We start from the raw sequence: 20422 nt of genomic DNA, 5'->3' as shown, positions 1-20422 counted from the left end.
CTTACAAACGTAGTAGCGGGAGTAAGGATCGATCCCACGAGGAGTAACTAGTTTAAAATATGTGCTCAAATTAAAGGAAGGGGGGTTTGGAATATATCGAGAATAAAGATAAATTAAAAGAGAATTTAAATAAACAAGTAATTTAACTGAACGAATAAAGCAATGAAAATAATATATCGAAAACACTTATAATAAGAAACCTTGGTTAGTAAAGATCCACCACCGGAATTTAACACTGATCATTGATTAATAAAGTAATTAATATGCAATTGAATATTTGTCGTGAAATTATTTCATTTCCGTTTTCCCTTAGTTGTAGGTAACTAAAGCACACGCGGTTTAATTACCCCTAACTACTAAATAACCCAAGACAAGCGCTATAGATTTAATTTAATAGCAGCAATAGGAACTAGGAGAACCGACAAACTAAATAACACAAGCACAAGCGGTTGCATTTAATTTAGGAAAATATTCTACCCGAGACCAATTATCACTAAGCCGTCAATAATTAACCTCAGTTGCTACTGAATATTAGAATAATTTGTAGCACAATATTATCTAATATAGCAAATAATTACACTACAAGAAAAATCACGATTCGCGACGGAAAAAATCCGTCGCGAAAACGTGAAATCCCGTCGCTAATCACGTTTTGCGACGGAATTTGTCATTTTCGCGACGGAATCCATTCCGTAGTCTCAAGGCTTGTCGTATTTCAATTCGTGACGGAAATAATCCCTCGCGAACGATGGCGACGGAAAATAGTGACGGAATTGTTCGTCGTGAAGTAGGCGACGGAAGTCATTCCGTCGCTAGTCCGTCGCGATTTTTGCAACGGAAATGTTTCTTTCTGTCGCCATTGCGTGATAAAATAATCCGTCGCAAAACTCATATTCCGTTGCATATTTCTGTTGTGAAAGATAACGACGGAAATAATTATTGTCGCGAATTCGTCGCTAACATTTCCGTTGCAAATTTTTTTTTTCCGTCATAAAATTTCGTCGTAGAAAAATGACAAAACAAATTGTCGTCGCTATTCCGTCGCAAACTTTTCCGTTGCAAATTTTGTCTTCCGTCGCACAAATTCGTCGTAAGAAAACGACAGAACAAATTCCTGTAGCAATTCCATCGCTAGATTTTCCGTCGCAAAATTTGTTTTCCGTTACAAAATTTCGTCGTAAAATAATAACAAAACTAATCACTGTCATGATTTCGTCGCGTTTTGGATGACAAAAATCTTTTCGTCGCCATAATTACAATAAATATTCCATCGCTAAAATTATATTTCATCGCAATTTTGCTAAATTATTATTTTAATATTTTGTAATTATTATTATTTTGTTAAAATTCTAATATTTGTATTTAAAATGTTAATGTCCAAACTAAAATACAATATAATATGTTGTACCCAAATACCAAATAAATGTATAAACAACAATATAGTAATTCATAAAAGAAAAATTAAATCAAGGTGAATCCGGTCGTGATGAGGGTGATGATGAAGTACCAGCTCTCTCACTCTGAAGAGCATTTAATTTTTGCTGCATAAGAACCATAAAAGCCTTCAAATTCTCAATCTCATCGAGGACCTTAGCAGAATTAGCATTCTCTGATGGCTGCGAGGTTGATTCTATATTGTCCGATGTGTTAGCATTTATTGGACTACGAATGAATGTACCATATGAGCCAAGTCCATAAACTCTTCTTTTTTTATCATGTCCGCCAACTGCATCATAGTACAATTGACTCTCATCTACTTCTTCTCCATTTTGTGTTAATACCTCCCGTTGCAATGCAATTTGATCCTGCAAAAATTTAACGAATTAGTACAATTTTTATAAAAATTCATATACATTCAAGGAAAATCAAGATTAAACTTACATGGATTTGTTTGTCTTTTTCAACTATAAATGTTTGACCATCATGTTGTTTGGTATGTGTATGCTTGAATAATTCAAAATATGATGGACGACGACCAAGTTGCTTTTCCTAAAAATTAGTTAAAATAGAAACAAAATAATATAAAAATTAAAACAAATAAGATTATAATATATAATAAAAGTATTTCAAACATCAACTCAATAAGCAGAATATAAATAGAATTAGTAAAATAGAACGAAATTTAGTAAAAATATTCAACAGAGTTTCCTTTATAAATAGAACTATCTCCAATATAGAACACAAACATTAACTCAATAGAGACAATAAAATTAAATCACAATGATTTTATCATAATAGTGTCAATACAAATTTCTACCAACACAATAGCACATAATTATTATATAAAGCAAACAAAATTCCGATAAAAAAATCAGCATAGTTTCCGGTATAAATAAAACTATCTCTCTGCTTAATATATAATATAAACATCTCAAACATCAACTCAATATGTACAATAAAATAAAATCACAAGAAGTTCATCGTAATAATATCAATAAAAGTTTCTACCAACACAATAACGCATAATTCAAACAATCCAAACAGAATCACTTATAACTTAAACAATTCGAATTAACTTACAAGTTGAGTGGCAATTTTGGAATGAGGTGTTGATCCTGTGGTATGCGTAGATTGAGCAACTCCATCTAAAACACCCCCACGTCTATTTCTCTTACCTAATTCTGATTTTTTCTTACTGTCTTCAGAATTCCAAACATCATTCCACTTTGCCCATATTTCTTCGTTGATATAGGGAGGTCTTGATTTGTTCTTCATCCTGCTTATATAATCAGCATATCTTCTTTTTGCCTTCACTTCCCAAGCACTATACACTAAATCTGTTTTAGCAACACTCCAATTAAAATGCTTCTGCAATACACAATATAAATAATATTAAGCATTAAAAGCTAGACATGTAAACAAAAGAATTTTTAGATATTAAAATATTACTTTGAACTCTTCCCAATAAAAGTTAATTGTATCATCACTAAGTTGCGCCCATGCATAGCCATTGGGATCTGTTCGTTCCTGGAATAGCTTAGTAATCTTTCTAGCGCAAACATCAGAGTGAGTCAACCTATAATAAAGGAAATTCATAGTTTAAAAGAAGTAACATATATTCAAAATTGAAATATCATTTTAATTTAATTAACTTACATCTTGCCCTGAACATCAATCGATACGGGTCCGTTATGTGTTATATTATCAACTCGATGATTTTGTTGCTCTGAAACATCATCCCCTGCTCTTTGATCATTAGTATCTATGGATGGCGTGGTTGGTATGGAAGAAGATAATGGTGTCGATGTTGATATTGGGATTGATTCTGATTCTGATGCAGCAAGGGTCGATGCTAATGCAGGGGTCGATGTTGATGCATGGGTCGATGTTGATGCAGGGGTTGTTGATACAGGGGTTGTTGATACAGGGTTTGATGTTGATACAGGGGTTGATGTTGATGCAGGGGTTGATGTTGATGTAGGGGTTGATGTTGATGCAGGGGTTGATGTTGATGCAGGTACTGGTGAAACAGGTACAGATAAAAGTCTAGCTCCGCGTCCACGTCTTCCACGTCCCCTAGCCATCTTTCCTGCCAAAATATGAAAGATATCATATGTTAGTGTTTCAAATAAAATATATTTAGGCATCACTTATGAATTATGTTATTACTTACTTCAACTCTAATTATTATCATCATTCTCCTCATCATCATCATAACAATCATCATTTTCATCTTCATTAGTTGATGAACTAGAATCAAATTCAGACTCATCACCTTCTTCTTCATCATTATCTGAATTCTCATTGAGAATGTCACCATACTCAACATTTTCATCATTTAATCTAACAAAAGAATCTTCATCTACACTGCTTACAATTTGAGTGCTTTCAACTTCTTTTTCTTGAAAGGCAATATCTTTCGGCGGAACATTTTCCTTTCTCAAAGACTCCATCCATCCCCGAGGTTGAACTTTACAGACAACTAACCAATCAACTTTGTCTCGTTTCATACTAGGGTACGACACAAAACAAACTTGAGTGGCTTGACTTGCTAAAATAAATGGCTCAAATTTATTAAACCTTTTCCGGGAGTTTATTTCAACCAAATTATACTTGTTATGCACCTTAACTCCAACATTAGGAGTTGGATCGAACCAATCACATTTGAACAAGACAGTGCGTTTAATTGGCAAAGCAGTATACTCAATTTCTAATATTTCTATCAGCTTACCATAGTAATCACCACATGTACTACTTATACAAACACCACTATTCATTGTTGATCTATTCTCACCATGTGACTCTGTGTGAAATCTATACCTGTTAACAAAATATACAGGATAAGATTTTACAGTTCTCAATGGCCACTTAGACAAATCACATATATACTTGTTTTGTATTTTGTTTTGACGTGCCTACACCATTGTAAAAGTTGTAGATGAGAATGAAGTTCTAAGTAGTTTAGAAGAAAGTAGTTATCTAAAGTACTTACATAATTTTCAAACCAATAACCAAAATTTTGTTGTTGTATTGCAAGTTCTGACTCACTTATCTCGGAATCAAGTTCTTTCATCATATCTTCATGTAAACTATAAATTTATATTCACAGTATTATATATTAATGAAGGATTCAACATTGGCTAAACATAGAATAGATGTGAAACTTACTTAATGAAAGGTTCCACTTCATCACAGTTAAGCAATATATAAGTATGAGCTGCCAAATACTCGGCATCAGTTAACCTTCTTATCTTACATCTTCCATATAGGCGGCCAAGATGTTTAAATATGGACAACATTTCTTCATCGTCCTCAACATCTCCTCCATCATCATTTCGAGGTACTTTTCGGCTACGTGTATAAACATGAGGCTCAAAATAATGAGAGCAGAATATAGATGCTTCACGAACTAGGTATGCATTGCAAATTGACCCTTCCACTTTAGCCTTATTTTTCACATCTTTTTTCAACTCATGGAGCAATCTAGATTACAACATATTTCAAATATTATATACAATTATACAAATGTATCAAATATTAGTATTTAACACAATAAAAAAGTAATTATAAAAGTTACCTCTCAAACCCATACATCCAACGATATTGGACAGGACCAGCAATTTTAGCTTCATCCGGCAAATGTATAGGCAAATGTTCCATTGAGTCAAAAAATCCTGGAACAAATATACTCTCTAATTTACAGAGAATTATTGGAATTTCAGCTTTTAATCTGATCATTTCTTCAACTTTAATAACTCTTGAAGTTAAGCTTTTAAAGAAAAAGCTTAATTCAGTTATTGCTTCCCAAACCTTGGTTGGCAACATCTCTCGAAATGCAATTGGTATCAACCTTTGCATGAAAACATGACAATCATGACTCTTCATTCCAAATAGTCTGTATTTGCTCATATCTACACACCTTCCCATATTTGACACATAACCATCTGGGAACTTTAAATTGGACACCCATTCACATAACACTTGTTTCTGCTTCTTGTCTAATGAATAACAAGCTTTTGGGTATTTACCTGTGGAAGGGCTCTTTTCTAACTCTTTTCTATTATAGAAGAGTTTCAAATCTTCTCTTGCTTTTGCATTGTCTTTTGTCTTACCCTGAATGTTCATTACCGTATTAAAAACATTCTCAAAAACATTTTTCTCAATATGCATGACATCAAGATTATGTCGAATGAGATTTGATTTCCAATAAGGTAAATCCCAAAAGATACTTCGTTTTCGCCATCCACAGTTACCAGCGCATGATTTATTCACCTCATCCGCATCAGCATCGGTAACCTTTAAAAATCCAAATTCTTCAATTTCCCTCAACATTTCTGTTCCATTCTTAATAGGTGGAGGATGACTCGTTTCCACACGATTTTTGATGAATCTTCTTTTGTTCAACCGAAATGGGTGATCAAGTGGAAGAAACATCCTATGATTATCAAACCATGACATTTTCCCACCCTTAGGAAGTCGGAATGCTTGTGAGTGTTCCCTACAATAGGGGCATGCTTGCTTACCTGATGTTCCCCAACCCGATAACATAGCATACGCTAGAAAATCACTAATTGTCCACATCAAGGCAGCTCTCATTTGGAAATTTTGTTTCAAAGACACATCGTAAGTTAACACACCTTCTTCCCATAATTGTTTAAGTTCAACAATAATAGGTTGTAGGAAAACATCCAGCTTGTTCTTAGGGTTCTTGGGTCCCGGTACTATTGCTGTCAGGAACATGTAAGGCTCTTTCATACACATGGACGGAGGTAAATTATAAGGTGTAATGATGATAGGCCAACAAGAATATTGTTGTCCTGACTGTCCAAATGGTTGAAACCCATCTGTGCATAGGCCCAGCCTAACATTACGGATTTCAGCTGCAAATGAAGGATGAATTGCATTAAAATGCTTCCAAGCTTCTAAATCAGAAGGATGGCACATAATTCCAGAATCGTGGTCATGATTCTCATTATGCCATCTCATAGAAGCAGCTGTTGTTTGCGAAGCGTAAAGCCTTTTTAGCCTTGGAGCCAATGGTAAGTAGTACATTCTCTTGTAAGGTATAAGAGGTCGCTTAGATGAACCACTTGATTTTTTATACCTTGGCTGCTGACAGAATTTGCATTGGGTCAATTGCTCATCATCACCCCAATATAACATACACCCCAACCTACAACAATCAATTTTCTCCACCGGTAACCCAAGTCCTTGTATTAGCTTCTTCGTATGGTAAAAACTGTCAACCATGTTATTGTCTTCTGGTAAGCCATCCTTAAACAATTGACAGAATGCATCAAAACACTGCTCTGGCAGGCGATATTCAGCCTTTATGTTTAGCAATCTAGCCACAGCAGATAATTGTGTTAACTTTTCACAACCAGACCATAATTCTCTATCAGCAGCATCTAACATGTCAAAGAATTTTTTATCTTCAGCATTTGGCTCCTCACTCACACTCCTTGCTACAAGATTTGCACCGGCAGCATCAAAAACCATTTGGTGGTAAGAATCCAATAATTGATTTTGGTCATTTAAACTTGGATCTACATCAAACCCCATTGGAATGCTACTATTTGGCATTTCTCCATGTCTATTCCACTCAAAGTAATTTGGCACAAAGCCAAATTTACACAAGTGATATCTCACAATCTCAGCTTCTTCAAATGAGATGTGATGACATTTTATACACGGACATCGAATTTTACTTCCATCCATGAAATCTGGTTTATTACATGCAAACTCAATAAATGTTTCTAAATTTTTTATAAAATCTGGATTAAGATCACCACGTTGAGTTCGCCTTTGATACATCCAACTTCTATCCATAATACTTATATGTAAAGACCTACACATATACATTCATATATTTAACAATCATTAGTGTTTAAAAAATATTACTATTATCATTCCTTTTCCAATATTTGAATCAAATGCCCCTCTAAGAATAGAGAAATAATACACATGAAGAAAATCTCTGGTTTAGCGCTATATGCAGGCATGTTACAATACTTTCTTAGCTTATCATCCTACACAGAGGCTCTAAGTTAATATGGAATACCAAATCTGCATGGAGTAATTGGTCCTTCTTTACTCATCAAGCTAGATTTTAATCATTTGATTTCAAGTGCCAAGATTGTGGCTTGCTTATTCATAGTGTTATTTTTATTTGACTTCATCATCAATAAAGATAAAATAAACTGGTAAATCGTAAAGTTAAAAACAATCAACACTTATATGTTACAGATCAAGGGTAAGTCTATTATTAAGAAATTATACTATTTTATGAATATTTTGTCCCAGAGATTACACTGGTTTATCTTTTTTCTGAATTATAACATGCATTAAGCTACAAGACCCATGAAAATTTTATTTTGTCTCTTTCATTTACTCTATTATTTCTAAAGCTGAGTTCAAGACATGTAGTGTTCAGCAAAGGAGGCATGAATCAACAACTAACTAGCTTACTTAGTGATGTAAAAGGTGGAGCAATTAATGATTAAGATTCACATTATTCATTTCTGTTTACTCATATATATATATATATATATATATATATATATATATATATATATATATATATACACACAAAGCAGTAAATTAAATATATATCACACATATATATACAAACCAGTAAACACCACAAATATATATACAAAGCAGTAAAAACTACAAATATATATACAAAGCATAACCAGTAAATATATATCACGCATATATATACACAAAGCAGTAAACACCACAAATATATATACAAAGCAGTAAAAACTACAAATATATATATATACAAAGCATTAAAAACAATATATATATATATATATATATATATATATATATATATATATATATATATATATATATATACACATTGTATACCCACAACAAATAATAAATTTATAATAATACACAAAAAATACTTTCAGAAAGAAACTAACCTCGGTCTCGGTCGTTGCCTCGCCGCAACCCGTCGTCGTCTTGCCGCAGCCTGTTGCTGCCTCACCGTAGCACGTCGCCGCCTCACCGTAGCACGTCACCGCCTCGTCGTAGCACGTCGCCGCAAAGTTGCAGAGTCTGAAGCCGAGGAGGGTTAGAGATGCGGCTGAGTCTGAAGCCGATGAGGATTAGAGATTTTAGGAATTTAGTTATTTTAGGAATTTAGGTATTTTAGGATTTTAGGTAAATTAAAATATGATTTAGGATTTTAGGATTTTAGTGTTGTAGTAAATTAAAATAGGATTTAGCCTTTTCAATATATATATATATATATATATATATATATATATATATATATATATATATATATATATATATATATATATATATATTATGTAGTTTTGATTAATAAATATAATACATATACTTCTAAAATAATTAAAAAAATGATTTATTTAATTATTTTTTACATTTGTGTATGATAAAAAATCTTCTTATATTTAAATATTCTCGTAAATGTTAATTAGTATCTTTAGGAGTGTGTACAATTCGGTGAAAATATGTTAAATAATCGAACAAAAAATTCAATTAATAAATTTTTGAAGTAAAATATTTCAGTTCGGTCAATGGATAAAGATTTTTTAAAATTTTAACTATCGATAGTTTAATTAACTAAATTAACATATTGTTTAATTGTGTAGTTATTATTAGTGTGTGCAGGGTCGATCCATTAAAAATAGGGGTCATGTCTAATAGTTTAATCTAGACTCCACGTTATTGTATTATATAACAAAAATAAAAATGTAATTAAATTTTTTTGTCCAAATATAGTACATAAAAATTTAATAAAGAGAGAATGCAATTCAATAGTTAATTTAAAAGTTTCATTTTTCGTTAATATTTAAATACAAAATTATTCACCAAAATTTTGATGTCAATTCTTCTAAAATTTTATTTTCAATTACAATGAAGACCAATCTATGAAATAAAAAATAATAAGAATAGGTAAATGTTTTGTACAATTTTAAGTATAAATAAAAATAATTATTTTCGATATAATCAAAATGAGTATTTTAAAAAATTGATTAATCAATTATTCATATTAATTGTTTAACCAAATCAAACAACTATAATAGTGATTAAATACATCAAAATTGACTGATAAGCTAACTTTGTTACTAAACATGAACTTCAATTCATCATTTAATTTGTACAAACCAAACATGTCTATGTAAATATCTATGATCTTTTGAGGCTAAACCAATTATTTACACGATGTCGAAAACAAGATAGCATGAAACAAAGTCTCATTATATATATACATTTTTTTTGGGTAAGGATACACTTATTTTTAATTGTTAAGCTAACTACGAATTTGAGAATTTCAATGTAATTTCTTGTTAATCCGACTTCAGTTTCGCATATGATTTTAATACTCTAATTTTGCTATTAGGGACGAAGCCAAAGGAGGGGCAGCTGCCCCCCCCCCCCTCACCCCACCCCCACCCGTCCCCCATATATAATTTTTGTATGTATATATGTATATATAGTACATGTGTTAGTATTAGTAAAATAAAACTGTTGAATGTTAACAAGGGTTGATTTAGATGAGTTGGTTGAGCATGTGTTAAGTTATTATGATAATAATAAAGGATAGGGTTCAAATCTTGGCATTAACATAGTTTTATAGTTGGCTTCAACAGTTTTTTAAAAAAAAATTGAATCCGTCCCTTCTTCTTCGTTTCCCCTCAACTGAATTTCTGGCTCCGTCCTTGGTTGCTATCATTAGGGTATAAAACAAATATTCCCATGAGCAGAGACCAATGATATCACATTTTATATTAATGTTGTACCAAACCAACATTAGGTACTTAAAAATGTACTAACTTCATATTTACGAATAATAATTTTATATTTAAAGATGCAATATAATTTTAAATTTCTTTATAAATTTAAATTTTTACACTTATATACAATGCTTTCAAAATTTTCATAAATTTTGGTCGAATTCCTTTTTTAAAAAAACTACAACTTTCAATTGAAATATTTATTTCAACAAAATTAAAAATAATTTAAAAATTAAAAATAATTTTAATTTATCTTATAAAATATCTCAAAATATCACTAGGAATATATTGGTCTTCGTTATGGACAGCGACATTGTAGAAAAGAGGGAGCAATCATTCGGCCATTAATGATTCCAGCGCCATAGCGCGACAGACATATACGGCGTCGCATTTTCTGTCGCCAATGTGTCAACATATTGGCGACGGAATTGATTTTGTCATCGCATTCTGTAGCAAAAATAAACTTTACTTAAAAAATTTATTATTTCAGTGATGGAATGAACGGTCGTCGTATGTTCCGTCGCCAACCTCAAACGTCAAATGTACCGTTGCACCAAACATCGTAACAGAATTAATTTTCGTTGCCGATTCCATCGTCATAGCGCGACAGGCATATAGGGCGTCGCATTTTCTGTCGCCAATGTGTCAACATATTGGTGACGGAATTGATTCTGTCGTCCCATTTTGTAGCAAAAATAAACTTTACTTCAAAATTTATATACTTTCGCGACGGAAAAAAGTCTCGTCGCAAATTCCGTCGTAAGCCTCTGTCGTCAATCTCTTTGTGTAAAGATTACGTGGGAATATTTTCAAGTTTGCGCCAAATATTGCAACAGAATTATTTTCGTCGCGGATTCTGTAGCACAACCGCAACGGCACCATCAATCGTTGCCTTTTCCGTCGCCGTTGTGGTGACAGAACTTAATTCCGTCGCAAAATCCGTCACCAAAATGTGGGCGCCAAAATTTCTTGCCCTTTTTCTCACTTTGCACCAAAAATTGCTACAGAATTGATTTCCGTTACCATTTCCGACGCAAAATCGTGACACAACACGTTCCGTCGCAAAAACCGTTGCGAATCGACAACGGATTACCCTCTGTCGCAATGTTTTCGTCGTGATTCGTGATTTTTCTTGTAGTGTTATATCAAATAAATAACTAGTAGGCCTCCCTAGCAAATAAATGATACAACTATTCAAATAATTTGGGAGAATATTTAATACTCAAAATGCATAAAAACATATATATATATATATATATATATATATATATATATATATATATATATATATATATATATATATATATAATAAAGTTAAATAAATAACCTTACAGCGTTATGAACTCCGGGGCTTCAATTCACTAAACCAACTAGAAATTAGCCACAAATGGACATTGATAACAATTTCAACGAATACTATAGAGGAGGAAAGAATGAACCAAGCATGAACATTTTAAAATAGAAATCTTCCACTATTTATATACTTTCCAAAATCAACCTAAGCTATTTTCTATCATCCATTTTCCTCCTTTTGCGCTGAGCCACGAAATCATCCGAAGTTGCTGCTTGTTCTCGCGCCAGTAATCAGTCGACGAAGCTTTCTTTCGTTGCTACCTGCGTCTCACATTCTTTAGGTGGAATTAAAACATAACATTAGTTAGTATTTACTAAAGGCTGGGCCACTTAAATAATATATAATATATAGATATATATATATATAATGCATATATATATAAATATATATATATATATATATATAGGATTATATTCAGGTAAAAACACATCTTAAAATACAAACCTGTGGACAAATATAGGCCATTGGATCTGATGTTTGGATGGTCTTGATTCTATTGTCCGCGCCTTGTGTTTGTATGTTAAGTTAAATTTGTTTTTATGTTTAGGGGGTATTTGTGGTATTTTGATGATGATTGTAACCTAGTCCAATTATTCCACAGGCAAGCACTATCACGCACAAGACATATTTCTTCCTTCTTCTCGCGGTCGTCTCTCTCTCTGTGTGCGTAGAAGGCGTCTGGGAATCGCGACGTCTTCGCTTCTTCTTTACAATCGGTCTACTCTTCCACGTAGCAATGGCATTCGGTGGGAGCCGCGGTACATGGAAGAGGCGGGGACCGCCGGTTGGAGCTGTCGACCGAGGTACTGAAACAGAGCATTATCGTTTTTTTTTTTTTTTTGGTGGGTTCTTGTGGTTTGTGCATTTTTTGTCTTCTTTGTTGGGGGGTTTGATTATTTGTAGGCCTGTTAGTCGTTTGTGGGGTGGTGGGGGGGGGGGGGGGGTGGTTGCCAGAATTTGAAGGTAGGGTTTTCAATTTTGGGTTTGTTTGCATGGATTAGAGGAATTAATTGCCAAGAGATTGTAGTTCTAATGTCTAGATAATGTCTGTTTGATTATTTTTTTTATATTTCTAATGCCTAGATAATGCTAATTTCTTTCAATTTGTAAATTTCACTGTGTTTTTTCTACTAATGGTTAGGGTTTTGTTTTTCATTTTTGTTTCCAGTTTTAGGATAAAGAAAACAAAGAAGTAGAAATGGTATTATTGGACTTGGAGTGTTTCTGTGCTGCTGTGTGTTTTTTTGTTTGTTTTTTTTCATTATTCTGCAGTGGGGCTGGGTGGGTTGCTTGGGGGGTGATGAAATTTGATATTTAATTTATGTCTGTTTGTAGCTATTTTGTTTGTGTTTTTTTTTTTTTTTTTTTGGTAATGTTGTGTGTGCATGGCAGAATGAGTGTGTGCTTTTGTTCCTCTCATTTGAGTGTTTTGTATTTTCAATTAGGGCTAAATGCCCAGTGTGTGCTTTGTTCCTCCCATTTGTTGTGTTTTTTTTCAGCTAAGAAGTCCAAGGTTGCGCTATATGATACCGATACCTCACAAAGTTGTGTAAGTGGCGACGACTTTGTTTCTCCACCTAAGGCCTTCCCACTCCCATGAGAAAAGGGTCGCTTGGTTCCGAGAGAGGTTGAATGGACTGTTGGTTCACGCCGTATTCGGATATTAAGATAGTTGGCATGGTAAGTTTTTTTGTTGTTGTTACTTCTGTGATTGAATACTTTTCATGTGTTTTTTTTTTTTTTGCATTTTTTCTGGATATTAATGTCCTCACCCCGCTGTGTACGTGTGCTTGGCTTGTTACAAAGTATGCACACGGTGTCCCATAACTGTGCACACATCATCACTTTACTCTCAACACATGGTGTCCTATAAGTGTGCACCAGTGCCTAAATTTCCTTTGATTTTATCCTGTGCAGATATTTTTCCCCATTCTTTGTCGTGGTCACTATTTCCTATTGTGTTTTGATATCCTCCATTATCGGTATGAGATTACTGATAACGACTCTGATCCCACATCAAAGACATTAAAATATGGAGATTCACTAGAGGATATGGTTAGTCTTGCGCCCTTTTCTCCCCTTTGTTGTTTTGTTTTTCTTTCGCCCTCCCCCTATTTGTTGACACTTTGTTTTACGGTTTGATGTGCTCCTTATTTTCTTTGTGTAGAAGGATATGCTATATAAGTTCTTTAATATTATTCATCATGGGAGGTCGGCTCTTTGTGCTTGTTTAGATACTAAGCGTTTGCAAATGTCCCGGCGGGATTCAAAGAATAAGACATATTGTGGAGTTTTTCTTATGCGTCACATGGATTCTTATGTAGGCTAGCAGGTCTCCCAGTGGGATTGTGGACTTGTTAACGGGGACACTAGTATGCTGCACAAACTAAGGTTGCAGTACATGAAGGAACTAACAGTGTTGGGGTTCAATGTGTACAATCGCGGAATCTATCTCGGGCCCACTAGTCTATCTCTGCTCTTCCTCCTACTATGTAAACATGGGGTTTCCACTTCTGTATTTTGGGTGGTCTTACACGCACAGTTGTCTAGACTTGTTATTTGCTATTTTTTGGTTTGGATGTTTTTTGTACTGAAGTTGTCGAATACTTCTGTTAGGTTATATTTATTTTGACATTATGTCTGTGGTATGACAGATTGCTTTGAGTGTTGGGGTTTTTATGGCTTAGTCATATATTGTTTTTAATACATTTCACTCTTTTGGACTTTCGTTAACGTTTGTACCAGTTCGTATTTTTGTTGATTTCCAACTCTGGTTCTGTGTGCACGGGCGAATGTCTTTATGTGCTGACGATTTATGTGGTTTGATGTAGCAAATCTACTTGAAGGGCGTGTGTGCATCCTAACTCGCTTTTAGGCCTTCATAAATGCATATTGGACAGTTTAAGCGTGCACAATGCTTCCCCTTTTTCAAACTAGGTGTGCGCATTTGCTGGAATTATGTGTGCACGTTGCCCCCCTAATCAAAACACCAGTGTGCAGTTGTACTGTAATTATGTGTGCATGCTTGCCCCCTAATCAAAACATTCGTGTGCTGGAATTATGTGTGCACGCTTGCCCCCTAATCAATACACCCGTATGCAAATGAACTGGATTAGGTGTGCACCTGTACTGGGATAGTATGTGCACGCTATTCATACTGTGTAATACTCAAAAAAATACTGCACCTTTAAATAGCCTATGTGGTCTTTAAAATAGGTTTGATAAAACATAATGAATTTAATTTCACACTGCTATTAAAATAATCTTAGGTTCTAGTCTTACGTGACGTTTTTTTAATTTCACAATTGCGGCTGTCATGGTCTGGCAAGTCGCATGTTTTGCACGTCCTCGCCTTTTTTTTTTCCAGCTTCTTATTGGCGGCATTCTCTTGCTCTTTGCTTACACATTCTGCAACACCACATACACATTGTTCTTCGCCTGCTGGCCATATAAACATTATTAAATATGGCGTCACGTGCTTCATGGATGTACAAATCACACGCATGCACACACAATTCTCATTAATCACACCCAAGTTTCATATTTCGCTAACGTAGGTTCATACGTCATCCCGGTGGGCACATTATGTTTTTTACTCATTAAGGCTCCCACCCTTTGTCCGGCTAGTGGCGTTTGCATGGGTTGTGCATGGCACATTTGCATCATTGGTACAGTGGTCTCAGTTGGCCGTATGCACAAACAACATACCTGGAGCGCACATATGTGCATCCTATTTAACAAATGTGTGCACCCAATTACGGTTATATTGGCATGCTTATCTGTACCCAACCACCCTTAATCTGTTGCTTAGGGTTCCGAACTATGCAAATTTGTTCACTCTTTGTTCACAAAAACATCAATATTGAATTCACAGAATTACTTTCTAATACTATGCATGATGCAGCCTTTAAAACACTGAGCACACACATCATCATTTAACAACTATACTGAAATCGAGTAATTTACATGGGATTGACGTTGCCAGGTTCTCGCAATTCGCATCCATGAATTTTTGGCCGCGTCGCTACGTCGGAATACCATGTGTGTAGGAAGTTTGTCATCTGGGTTGGATTTCCGTGGGTGGGAGGGTGTGCGCCAACTATTTCGTTGTTCAATCCTACCATACTTACAATTCTTCCATTATGGTGTAATATCCATATAAAATAAATTCCGTAATTAATTTATTTTTGATTTGCCTTAATTACCCTTTTTACCACTAATTAAGATTCTGTAATTATTTATTTTCCTTAGATCTAATCCGTTAATCTACTCAAATCTTATGGACCTTATTTGTCCACACGTTTGTATTTTAAGGGTGTTTTCATGTGAATGCAACCCTATATATATATATATATATATATATATATATATATATATATATATATTTAATATTATATATAAAAAGAACTAATTATAAGACAATATTAAATAACTAATGCAAAATTATTATAAAGATGTACCTAAAATATGGGTGTAAAATATGCCTATCAAATTCCCTCACACTAAAACATTTGCTTGTCCCAAAGCAAAAACATTATTTGCAAAGTAAATTAAAACGAAATTCCCAAAACTCATAACATATCATGAACAACAATCTGAAGCACCCTGCAATTAATAAGTTAGCATTCCTATTTGAAAATGAAGAATACTAAATAATTAAGCCCTCACAGGAATATGACTCATCACTCAAGTGTTTGATGGGTATAGATTTCGCTCAAGTTCATTCCTATAAAATTGCTCTACCATAGGCTTGCATATCTTCTCAATCACCACTACAAGAGTCATGCATGACAGAAATCATAAGGACTTTTCACAGGTTGTAATGGGGCTAGGGTCAAGGTAGGGAATTTTAGGAAATTAGCTTAAACAAAAGCTTCAAACTAGAGGAGCAAATAAATACAAGTAATCCAACACCCTCAATTTCCAATAAAAAACACATCCCATTGAGGTACAGAATGCTTCCTCAGTATTACCAGAATTTCCCCTTACTTCATTTATTTAGAAGTAACTTCAACTCAAAATCAATTGCTGATTCTTTCTCATTTTCTCATAAATTTTCAGCAATATCTTTTTTTTCAAACATATATTCTCCATTTTTCCATTTTTTCATTTTTTCAATTTTTCAATTTCCATATTTTTTTGGAATCATGAATTGTCTTCGTTTTCTTTTTCATAGAAGACCAGTGACAAATCGGCAATGAAGATACAACCCACCTCATTCTCCATCATATTAACACAAGAAAGTGACCTCCCCCACACTTCTTCCTCACAACCTCACGTAGATTACACGAATAATTCAAAATTTGCTCCACTAGTTATTCAGCTGGGTGAAGGCATAATTTTTAGATATAAAAGGCTTGTAATGTGGTTCAAAATAAAGAAAAGAATGGCCATAAAGCTCAAAATGGTTAACAAGGGGAAATAAATCATAGGACAAACCGGTTATTTGGCTAGTGAGGCTCAAGATCAAATAATGGCCTTAATCACACTTGAATCATGCATGGTCTAATTAGCTTTAAAAGAGAATCAAGGCAAGTTCTAGAGAAACAAAATTATGGAAGAAATCGCACAATAGAAAGAAAATAAGACCGAAGTGTCAGTCAATGGCTCAAAATCTCACAGGTTTATTGCTTACTTAATATAGCCACTACATATCAAACAAGAAATGCTAACAAGCTAATCAGAATTTGCCAAACTATTTATTCAATTACATTATGAATTTCAGGAAAGGAAAATATAATTTTTTTTTTTCAAAATAATACTTATTTTGCATAAAATACTAGTAAAATATTTGTGAAAATTTTGACATATGCAAACAAATAATAAAACTAAATTCCCTCCCCCACACTTATTATCAACATTGTCCCCAATGTTGAACAAAAAAAAAAAAAAAAAAAAAAAGCACAGAAAAAAGGTTATTGAATGAGAAACGGGAATAAAAGAAAAAAAATGGAACAAATACACCTTAGGTTGCCTCCTAAGCAGTGCCTTTGTTTATCGTCGTTGGCTCGACTTATGATATTTCTTTAAATTTCCATCATCTTTTTGAGTACCTTCGATGATTATGAATATTCAAAGAAACAGTCCCTTCATGCAGATTAGTACTCAAAGATGATTTATTATTTCTTTCTTTTTCATTCGAAGCAATTTCATCAAATGTAACAAAGTTCACAGAATCAACAAAAATTGCAAAATTATCATCACTAGGAGATTTCATGGTATCATAAATATTAAAAGTCACAAGTTTACCATTAGACTCCATAGTAAGCATACCACTATGAATATCAATTTTTGTTTTTGCAGTTTTTAAGAATGGCCTTCCTAACAAAATATGATTATTATTTTCCATATCAAGCACATAAAAATCAGCAGGAAAAACCAAGTTATCAACTTCAACAATCAAATCCTCAATCACACCCCTAGGATATGTAGTAGATCCATCAGCCAATTGAATTATTATACTAGATTTATTCAGAGGTCCAAGATTTAAAGAAGCATAAACAGAATATGGCATGACGTTAATAGAAGCTCCTAAATCTAACATAGCATTTTCAAGTTTCACACCACTTATCATGCACGGAATAGTAAACATACCTGGATCTTTGCACTTTTCAGGAAGATTGCCTTGACTAGCCATAGAGACATTCTCGTGCACTTTCACTTCATCAATTCCTTTATTTTGTTTATTTTTCAATGTGCATACCTCTTTTAGAAAATTTGTATAGCGAGGTACCTTTTTCATAGAATCTAAAAGTGGTTTATTAGCATCACATTCACGAAAGGTCTCGTACAGATCATTATTTGAGTTTCCTCTTATTGGTTCTAAAAGAGCTTGAGGAAATGGGGGTACTGGTTCATAATCAGAAAAAGAAGAAAGCTTACCTTGAGACTTCTCTTTATTGTTGGCAATGATTCCTGCACTTATTTCCTTATTCAAATCAACATTCTTTTCCAGCGACATACTTTCAACATTAATTGCACTTACATTCTCTTTAGGATTAACAACTGTTTGAGAGGGTAGTTTGCCAGAACTCTGTGCTTCCAACCGACTAACCGTAGTTGCTAGTTGGCCCATTTGTCTTTCCAAGTTTTGAATACTAGCCTTTGTTTCTTGAATACTAGCTCTTGTCTCTTGTTGGAATAGTTGTGTTTCTTGTTGAAACTGCAAAGTGTTAGTAGCAAGAGATTTAACAATATCTTCGAGATTCATACCTGAGCTAGAGTTTTGGGCTGGTTGTTGACTTGAAGGAAATGGTTGTCTATACTGTTGAAAATTAGAACGATTCTGAACAAACTGGTTCCCTTGTGAGTTCCCATAGCTAAGGTTTGGGTGATCCCTCCATCCAGGATTATATGTATTGGAGAACGGATCATACTTACCTTGAGGTTGTCCAGGAAAACCTCTAGCCATGTTAACTTGTTCAATAGGTTCTTCTTGAAGAGTTGGGCAGGCATCAGTTTGATGCCCAACTACCGAGCAAATTCCACATGCTTTTACAGTTTGCATATTGCCTACTGCTAATTGACAGACAAGAGTAGTTAAACCAGAAATTTGTTGTTCAAGAGCAGAAATATTTACCTCATTCACATGCTTAGACGGTTGGACTATTCAATTGCCAAACTGTTGAGAATTTGCAGCCATGTTCGCAATTAGAGTTCTTGCAGCGTCTGGTGTCTTGTCAACTAAAGCACCACCACTTGCAGCATCAATCATGCTTCTATCCATTGGAAAAAATCCTTCATAAAAGTACTGAATGAGTAATTGCTCACTAATTTGATGGTGTGGGCAGCTTGCACAAAGCATTTTGAAACGCTCACAATATTCATATAATGACTCTCCATTGTTTTGCCTTATACCACAGATTTCCTTTCTAATGTTGGCCGCCCTTGAAGCTGGGAAATATTTTTCAAGGAATAGTGTCTTCAAGTTGTTCCATGTGGTGATGCTCCCAAAAGGTAGATAGTATAGCCAATCCTTCGCTGAATCTTTCAAAGAAAAGGGAAAGGCTCTTAACTTGATTTGTTCTTCAGTAACCCCAGTGGGTTTCATACTTGAACACACCACATGGAATTCCTTTAAGTGCTTGTGAGGATCTTCACCTGCAAGTCCATGAAAAGAAGGCAAAAGATGAATTAATCCAGATTTCAGTTCGAATTGTACATTAGCATCTAGAGCGGGAAAAGTGATGCATAAAGGTTGCTGATCCAAATTTGGAGCTCCAAGCTCTTTTAAAGTCCGATTTTGAGCCATGGGTTCCCCTTCTGAATCAGAATTGTTGGAGGGTTGAGGGTCGGTAGCCAGATCACTAAACTCCAATTTCCTCAAAGCTTGTTTCTTCCACCTGCGTACAGTTCTTTCAATTTCTGGATCGTACGGCAAGATTTTTTGATTAGCAGATCGAGTTATAGGCATAAACAAAAAGAAAATATATTGCAGCAATTATGCAAAGGTAACGAAAGAAAATGTTTTTTTAAAAAATTTTTTCGGGACAAATGAAAAAACAAATAAACAAATAAACAAATAAATAAATAAATAAATAAACACAAAATAAACAAGAAAATCTCCCCGGCAACAGTGCCAAAATTTGGTGGGCTGTCGTAGGCTCCCAAATTAAAACCTTACAAACGTAGTAGCAGGAGTAAGGATCGATCCCACGAGGAGTAACTAGTTTAAAATATGTGCTCAAAGTAAAGGAAGGGGGGTTTGGAATATATCGAGAATAAAGATAAATTAAAAGAGAATTTAAATAAACAAGTAATTTAACTGAACGAATAAAGCAATGAAAATAATATATCGAAAACACTTATAATAAGAAACCTTGGTTAGTAAAGATCCACCACGGGAATT

The 20422-nt window shown here is 34.0% G+C and overlaps 1 protein-coding gene and 1 long non-coding RNA gene across 4 annotated transcripts in view; one reads left to right on the top strand and one right to left on the bottom strand.

Annotated features, from left to right (window-relative positions):
- Positions 1-1914, bottom strand: part of LOC109189574 — a 61704-nt gene extending 59790 nt beyond the window's left edge. Inside the window, exon 1 of the long non-coding RNA XR_002055582.1 lies at positions 1882-1914. This is a non-coding gene — a long non-coding RNA (uncharacterized LOC109189574). The remainder of the gene's footprint in view (positions 1-1881) is intronic.
- Positions 1915-12232: 10318 nt separating this feature from the next.
- On the top strand, positions 12233-14238 carry LOC109189578. 3 transcript variants are annotated; one of them, XM_019340189.1, is made up of 4 exons: positions 12233-12377; positions 13074-13254; positions 13492-13629; positions 13899-14238. In XM_019340189.1, exons 2-4 carry the CDS (start codon positions 13207-13209, stop codon positions 13962-13964), a joined length of 252 nt encoding a protein of 83 aa, XP_019195734.1. In that variant the 5' UTR covers positions 12233-12377; positions 13074-13206; the 3' UTR covers positions 13965-14238. The 3 variants fall into 3 exon arrangements, with proteins under 3 accessions (XP_019195734.1, XP_019195732.1, XP_019195733.1); XM_019340187.1 differs by having other exon boundaries at positions 13742-14238; XM_019340188.1 differs by lacking the exon at positions 12233-12377 and having other exon boundaries at positions 12968-13254; positions 13742-14238.
- The last annotated feature ends 6184 nt before the right edge of the window (positions 14239-20422 follow it).

The sequence above is a fragment of the Ipomoea nil genome, unplaced genomic scaffold (genome assembly GCF_001879475.1).
Source record: "Ipomoea nil cultivar Tokyo-kokei standard unplaced genomic scaffold, Asagao_1.1 scaffold1558, whole genome shotgun sequence".
In the NCBI taxonomy this organism is placed as follows: domain Eukaryota; kingdom Viridiplantae; phylum Streptophyta; class Magnoliopsida; order Solanales; family Convolvulaceae; genus Ipomoea; species Ipomoea nil.
The sequence above is the reverse complement of the archived record's forward strand: the minus strand, read 5'-3'. Positions and strand labels throughout refer to the sequence as shown.